An 8,083-nucleotide genomic window follows, 5' to 3' on the forward strand; every position below is an offset into this window, starting at 1 on the left:
ACTTTTGAAAAAATTATCACAAATTGATACAATAATAAAATGAATATTTGACCTTCAATACTTTGGAACAATGGGTTTGGTTTGAGTTCAATATTTTCTTCAGCAAATTTGACACAATTCGATACAATGAGGAGATGATTTAGGGTTTTCAAAAGTGAATAAAAGAAGGATATTAGAGAAGAGATCAATGCCAAGAAGGGGTTGAGGATAAAGTTGTTAAGTTACTACTCTTCAATTCAAAATTCGTAAATAAACAATTTAGAATATTCAGATCTTTTATCAAGAAGGTATGAATATTTTAACAGAATTCTGTTAAAAAATAAGATGACAAGACCTAACAAATTAGTTGAAAAACATAACAAATATAAATGACTTAATTTATATTTGGTATAACAGTTGTTCTAATCTTAACATCTCTTCAATTTCCAGGTGGCTTCTTCTCCTCCACAGGATTAGTCTTCAGATTAATCATTTTTGCCTATATCAAGAGTCACTCCTCCAGCATTTCGACGAACTCGACAAAATCGAACCGAACGTCTTCCCTTTTAGACCCAATCGATCAGAATGTCGGGATATCGTAAACACAGAGCCTCTTCATCTTCCCAAGTATTCTCATCGTTACTCTAATTCTCCCATTTAACTAGTATCTGTTTAGTTAGGTTTTTACCTAATTGAGTAATTTGTTCTTTCAAAATCGTTTTAGGAATCAGTCACAAGATTTCACCTTTGGATTTTTCTCAATTAAAGTAGGAGTACCCCTATACTACTTGAGTTGCGAAATATGGAAGACACTGTGGATTCGAGCATTGGATGGTAACTCTAGACGATAAGCGATTTCACCTATTTTCGCCAATACTCGGTATGGCCCAAAGAACTTGGCTTGCAACTTGTGGAGATTTCCCCGAATTGATAATTGACGGTAAGATTACAACATTAATAAGACCTAATCCTCAATTTGAAACGAGGCTTCAATTCGATGTTTATCATGTTATTGTTTTATTCAAATTTTGGGCTCTAAGTAAGTGAAATTTCAGCATTGTAGGCTTGCCTCCTGAGCTAAGAATTTTTTTATTAACTTCTTCCATTCTTGAATCCCCTACTAAGTAAGGAGTGTGCACCGCATGAGCATAACCATAAATTGCTTCAAATAGAGTGACATGTGTAGTAGAGTGATGGTTCGTACTGTACCACCATTCTGACAAAGACAATCAACGATGTCATTGATGAAGTTTTTGGCCATCCATAAATCTCATGTATATACCAATGTACCGATTTACTACTTCAGTTTGACCGTCAGTCTAAGGGTGATAAGCTGTGGAGAGAGCTTGGTGCACCCCTTGTAGTTTATAAAACTCACGCCAAAAAGAACTTAAGAATACCTTATCCCTGTCACTAATTATAGATAGTGGCATACCATGAAGTTTACAAATATTATCAATGAACACTTTAGCTACTTTGCGCGAAGTGAATGGATGACTAAGGGCAATAAAATGTCCCATCTTGGATAATCTATCTACCACGAATATTATCACCATTTTTCCACTCGAGACTAGTAGATGTTCAATAAAATCCATAGAGATTGATTCCCAAAAATTATTCGATATGGGTAGAGGTTGGAGAAGGCCTTTTGGCGCGAAGGTCTCACCTTTGTTCTTTTGACATATGTCGCAGGTTCTGATGAATTCCCGCACATCACAACTTAGCCCAGGTCAGAAATATGCTAACTGTAATTTCTTTTTATTGTAACTAGGGATCCTGAGTGACCACCAGTAGGAGAAGAGTGCATTGATGCAATGATGATCGATCGGAGTTCTACATCAAAACCTACAACCTGCTTCCTTTTTCCTTAGATTTCCATTGATGAAGGTATACCATGAATGTGCATCCTCATTTTATTTTAATTAAGTTTTAAGTTTCACCATATTAGGGTCAATAACCCAAACATCATTAATATGTTTCAATATTGGTGAGTGATAGACCGAGAGCTCGACACACTGCACTATCGGTTCTTTTCGTGATAGGGCATCAACAACGACATTCTCTTTTCCTTTCTTGTATTGAACCGTAAAATCTTATCCCACTAGTTTGTAGAGCCATTTTTCCTGGGCTGGCGTCAGAACTCTCTGCTCCAAAAGATGTTTCAAAGATTCATGATATGTTCTAACTATAAATGGTAAATATCGTAAGTAAGGTCGCCACTTTTCCACGGCAAAAGTCAATGCCAAGAGTTCTCGTTCGTAGGTGGATGAAGGACTATTAGTAGCTTGAAGTGTCCAACTAATATATGCAATTGTTCGATTGTTTTGGACTAGAAACGTGCCAATTCCCACATTGTTTGCATCTGTTTCCATCACAAATGGCTGGCTAAAGTTTGGTAAGGCTAAAACAGGGGGTGTCGATAAAGCCCGTTTCAACTAATTGAAAGCCAAATTGACATCTTCAGACCATTGAAACTTAACATTTTTTTAATAATTGTTTCACTGGTTTAGCAATCATACCATTTCCCTTAATGAATCTTCGATAATAACCCGTCAACCCCCAAAACCCTCAGAGTTGTTTGATCGAATTGGGTGCTGGCCAAGAACTCATGGCCTCCAATTTGTGGGGATCCGCTACTACACCCTTGTTGTTAATTATATGATCCAGGTATGTGATCTGTAGACAACCAAATTTACATTTTCATTTATTAACAAATAAAGTGTTTGTTCGTAGAACTTCTATGATCATTCGAATGTGCTGAAGATGATCCTTCTAAGACTTGCTATAAATCAGAATATCATCAAAGAAAACTAAAACAAATTGCCTCAAAATACGGCTTGAAGATCAAGTTAATCAGAATTTGAAAAGTTGAAGGTGCGTTGGTTAAGCCAAAAGGCATAACAAGAAACTCATACAATCCTTCATGCGTTTGAAATGTCGTTTTATGATAATCGGTCGGTTTCACTTATTTGATCATATCCAACTTTGAGATCCAATTTGGAGAAGATCTTTGACCCATAGAATTCTTCAAGAAGTTCCTCAATCACCGATATTAGAAATTTATCTTTAACAGGTTGATGCATTCAACTTCCGGTAGTTGATACACAGTCTCTAGGTTAAATCTTTCTTTCTCACTAAGACCAATGGAGCTACAAATGCGTTGTGGCTTGGTTGAATAACGCTCTTTTCTAACATTTTCTCTACCATCTTTTCTATTTTTGTTTTTTTGTAAGGCATGATAGATGTAGGGCCTTAAATAGATAGCCATTGTTCATTCTTAAATGGAATCTGATGATCATGCCCTCTTGGTGGTGGTAAATTCTTCGCCCCTAGAACAAATCTTCAAATTATTTCAGAATCTATTCAAGCTTTTCACCAGTGCTATGTGGCTCTTGTGATGTAAGTGCAAAGAAGTGACATTGATGTTTCTCATGGTTTCACAGTTGAACCAAGGCTACTTGTCATCCTTTCATCAAGAGCTTAGAAATGTGATCACCCTCCATAATATTAATCTACATTTGGTACATTCTCTAAAGAAGGTAATTCTTTCCTTATTTACAAAAAAAACAGTGAGTTTATCAAAATCCCACTCTAATGACCCTAGAATAATTAGCCATTCAATACCCAATACCATGTCGTATGTAGACATGGTAAGCACTCGTCAGCTTTAAATTCCCCCTCCAACCCAATTGTCCATAATAAATCCTTACAATAAGCATGGCTGGAAATATTAGAACCATTTACCACCTTAACGAGTAAAACTGTTGTTTGTTTGGATGAATGATTAATATTATTCATAATCGTGCTATTAATAAACAATGGACAACTGTCCAACATTGCTAGAGATACAAAGGGTTTGATAGTTCTTTGAACCGTCAAGGGAATAGATTGATATTGAAGGTTCATTAGAAGGTGGTTGGGAAAGTGGAAGTGAAGGGGAAACAAGTTCACTTAAGAAATATTCTAAGACGTCTCCTAATTCAGCTAAATTGATCTTGAATAGTTTAACTTTACATTTATGATTTATATCAAACTTCTCCTCACAAGTGTAACATAAACCCTTTCTACGCCTTTCATCAAGAATTTTTTGATCCATTTGTTGTAAATATTTATGTCTAGTGTCTTAAGGAAAGCGAGATGAATATGAATGGTTAGAATAAGGTAATTTAGCAGAAACTGACTAGGTAAACTTTGATTGATTTGGTTTAGGCAGTATATGTGGGCTAGAGTTATATAGATGACCTCTTCTAAGTAGAGATTTAAAAGTAGCTTCCTGGACTTTAGTTATATCCATGGCTAAGTTTAGGGAATTAGGTTTGAGGAGTCTAACAGTGTTAGAAATCTCTTCATGTATACCATTAAAATAACACTCAAATATATATTCATCTGGCATGTGAATGAGTTATTGTGAGATGGCTATGTATTTCAGATAATATTACTGAATAGAGCCTGTTTGTTTTAGATTCATCAATTGATTAATGGAACTTTCATAGATCGAGGGTCCAAATTATTGAAGAAGATCAGAACAAAACGTCCCAAGTAAGAGCTATCATTTGACTTCGAGATTGGATGTAAGAACCATACCAAAGCCTAAAGTCGCCTTAGAAATGAATATGTGCGATTTCGACTTTGGTTATATCAGTAGTGTGATCCACTCTAAAGAACTATTCGACAGAAATTAGCCATCCTTTCATGTCTGCTCCATCGAATTTCGAGAAGTCCACTTTCGTCAATCGTGTGGGAGGTACGTAAACTCTCTCCCTAGGGTTATTCGTACGAGAAAATTCAGTTGTATCTCCATTTCTCATGAACATTGCTTCGATCCTCTATTCCAGGGAATCCAGCCTCAATTGACTACGATTTTCATTCGATTCCATCCATTTGCGTTGTTCCTTCAAGGTTTTAGTTATAGACTCCATTGCCATACATAAAATGTTGTTATCTGTCTGTTGTCGTGTTTCCACCATGATCGAACAGGAAGATGAGCTCTGATACCAACTAATACAATGATGAGATGATTTAGGGTTTTCAAAGGTGAATTATGGAAGGAGATAAGAGAAGATATCAATACCAAGAAAGAGATAAGGATAAAGTTGTTGAGTAAACAATTTAGAATATTCAGATTCTTTTATCTGGAAGGTCTGAAAAATAAGGTGATGACAAGGCCTAGCAAATTGCCTAAAAAACATAACAAACATAAATGACTTATTTAATATTTAGTATAACAATTGTCCTAATCTTAACAACTCTTCCATTTCCAGGTGCCTTCTTCTCCTCCACAGACCAGTCTTCAAATTTATCATTTTTGCAAAATTATAACATACAATTTTTATCAAGTTCTTTTTCTTTTTGAAAGTCAATTTAAAGCATCTCCAACGGGCACGCAAAACCCATTATGTGTGTCCTTTCTTCCTCGAACCGACACCTAAGAGATGGTCTTAGACCTTATCTTTTTTTTTATCGCAAATAAGGTAATATTTTCTCTATTACACTAAATCTTGAAAATGTTTATTAATTACTTCATCCAATACATTACCCACTTTTAATTCGTGGAGCACACAAAAATACATTTGAGACCTTATTTAGTTCAACCTATTCCTAAAATATTTACCAAGAAAATTAATAAATTATTAGAATGAAATTGAAGGATCAACAAAAAATTCCACAAACCCAACATATTTACAACCGCCATTTAAGTTTATAATATATAGGATACCAATGCATACATAAGTTACATATAAAAGTAGCTTATTACATATGTATTTGCAAAACAAGGACATTAATTAATTGTATAAAAATATACATAAACTCCTATAATAACAAAAACAATTTGTTGTTTTAAGAGTTTATGTATATAAGCACACTTTTAGGCAATTTATTTCCAGTTCATTCATGTAATTTTTATTACATTCTAAACTGATCCAAACCAGATTCTCCAATCGCTCTAGAAAAAAATTTGATAATATAATCCTTAATTGTGAATTCCTTGTATAAAGGAAGTTCTCCATCTAATATTAGCTCTTTTATTGGACCATAAACTTTTGGAGGGTCCACGACACCTTGAAAGAAACAAGCGGTTGATATTCGTGGCCCGACATAGCTAGCCACTACCCTGTGATCTACACTCTTAAACTTGTCGTTGGATAAAATCTATATTCAGAATCAAATGAATTAAAGTTTAGGATTAATAGAATATAACAACTTCATACATGCTTTTTATTCATTAATTTGATCAAACAAACCTGGAGAAGATCGCCTATGTTGACTATGAGACCACCCGAAATGGGCTTAACAGCAATCCAACGATCTTGGTGTAGAACCTGTAGGCCGCCAAGTTGGTCTTGGAGTAGAATTGTGAAAAATGTTGAATCAGTATGCCTACGGGCTCCAAGTGTTAGATCTGGCTCTGGGCAAGCTGGATAGTAATGACAAAGTATGGTTTGAACTCTCGAGCAATCAAGCTCCCTCAAATGATTCTTTTTTAATTCGAGAGCCTCCGCTAATAGCTCGAGCAGAGTCTCACCCAATGTTCGTGTGCATTTAATATAGTCCAACATCCGATCTCTAATCATTTATGCAAAAACAGAAAATGTAAAATAATATATAGTACTCTAATATTTATTCATTGCAATTCTAAATAGATGTTATATTAACTTATATTTATAAACAAGATATATAATTGAGTTTAAATAATTATGAAATATCTTATAACACACTTGAACTTGAAGGAATTATTATGTTTATGTTCAATTGAATGAGCGGTTTAGGGGGAAATTTATTTGTTGGTAAATCCAAATACTCACTCATACATACATCTCCTATTTCATTTCCTCACAAAGGAGTATGTAACCCTACAATATTTTCATTTTTCTTAATGTTTTCAAGTCCTCCATGTCATGTTAACTATGTTTGTTCTTTTGACTCATTATACAATCAAATTTAGTGTCTGATTCTTTTTTTTTGTGTGTAATAATAATAATTATTCTTAAAGGGCGGTATATATGAAGATTTAGTATATAATAAAAAGTTATTGAGTTTCAACAATTTATTTGTAAATCCGTGTCTATGTAGACCCATCCTTACTTATATGTACTAGATTAATGATGAAGATGAATCTAACTAGCTAGGTAAATATGATGAGACTAATGAAAATGTTGGTAACCTGCATATTTCTGGAACTTCACTAAGATCATGATATTCAGGAGTGACCCTACTAATGGTCATGGTGTCCCTCCAATTTGCGGACCGCGTCTTATACAAGTCAATGTTGCTTTCAAACCTCACCTTCTTCAAGCGATCATGGCTGTAAATCGCTTTCTTCGCCTCCACATCTTGCTCGTGGAAGGCTCGAATGCCGTCGATCATTCCTTCAAGAACGCATGTTTGGATCCCGTGATTGATCACCTGAAAGAAGCCCCAAGTTTCGGACGCCTTTCGTATTTGTCGCACAATCTCATCGCGTCCTTCACTTTCGTTCTCAAAGATTGTCCGGAGATCCACTAGTGGGATCTCGGGACAATCTGATGATGTTGGTTGCCAAGTGTCCAAATCATTTGCAATCTCGTCTGGTGGTCGGACGAAGATTTTTGGGAGTTGGGTTAGTGGTCCTGTGTCCAATAGCCCTTTCACACCGGTTTTTGATTCATCAAAAGTCTTGAGCTCTATTTCTCTATCGTAATCCATTAATGGTTTAGTATTCAATTCTAATTTGTAACTTGTTAATTCTCATTTTATACAAGAAAATGTAGAATTGTGGAAATTTATGGCTATCTTGGTAAGGATTTTGTATGATGTATCTAAAGTTGAAGTCAAATGTGACTATTTATTTATTTATTGGATTGTGGATCAAGATTGCAAATAATTAATTAGGACTTGACAAAGTACAAGTCCCTAGAGGTTGGTTAAAGATTAAAAAAAGGACTTAGACTTACAAATAATGCATAACCTTCATAAAAAAATAAAAAATTAATAACATCAATTCGTTGTCCCATTTTGGTCAAAAGGAAAGGGAGAGTAAAGCTTTGAAGATTTTAGGCATCAATTTTCTAGCGATGAAATCTTGATTTTCTTCCCCAAATACATGCACCTTCTCATATTCAATCAA

At 34.8% G+C, this 8,083-nt stretch overlaps 1 protein-coding gene across 1 annotated transcript; it reads right to left on the bottom strand.

Moving 5' to 3' along the window:
* Positions 1-5,883: 5,883 nt before the first annotated feature.
* On the bottom strand, positions 5,884-7,662 carry LOC124939392 (1-aminocyclopropane-1-carboxylate oxidase homolog 1-like). The gene is made up of 3 exons (XM_047479872.1): positions 7,142-7,662; positions 6,222-6,543; positions 5,884-6,129 (listed from the first exon to the last, which is right to left on the bottom strand). The coding sequence occupies exons 1-3, from the start codon at positions 7,660-7,662 to the stop codon at positions 5,884-5,886; spliced, it is 1,089 nt and encodes a 362-aa protein (XP_047335828.1).
* Positions 7,663-8,083: the final 421 nt, after the last annotated feature.

The sequence above is a fragment of the Impatiens glandulifera genome, chromosome 5, assembly GCF_907164915.1.
Source record: "Impatiens glandulifera chromosome 5, dImpGla2.1, whole genome shotgun sequence".
Taxonomy (NCBI): domain Eukaryota; kingdom Viridiplantae; phylum Streptophyta; class Magnoliopsida; order Ericales; family Balsaminaceae; genus Impatiens; species Impatiens glandulifera.

What these genes read in the sequence shown, in the direction of transcription:
- LOC124939392 (XM_047479872.1), bottom strand. Translation starts at nt 7,662, where the DNA reads ATGGATTACGATAGAGAAATAGAGCTCAAGACTTTTGATGAATCAAAA. An exon ending in GAAGTTCCAGAAATATGCAG is followed by an intron (nt 6,544 to 7,141) that starts GTTACCAACATT and finishes ATAAATGATTAG; the next exon opens with AGATCGGATGTTGGACTATA. An exon ending in ACATAGGCGATCTTCTCCAG is followed by an intron (nt 6,130 to 6,221) that starts GTTTGTTTGATC and finishes TTCTGAATATAG; the next exon opens with ATTTTATCCAACGACAAGTT.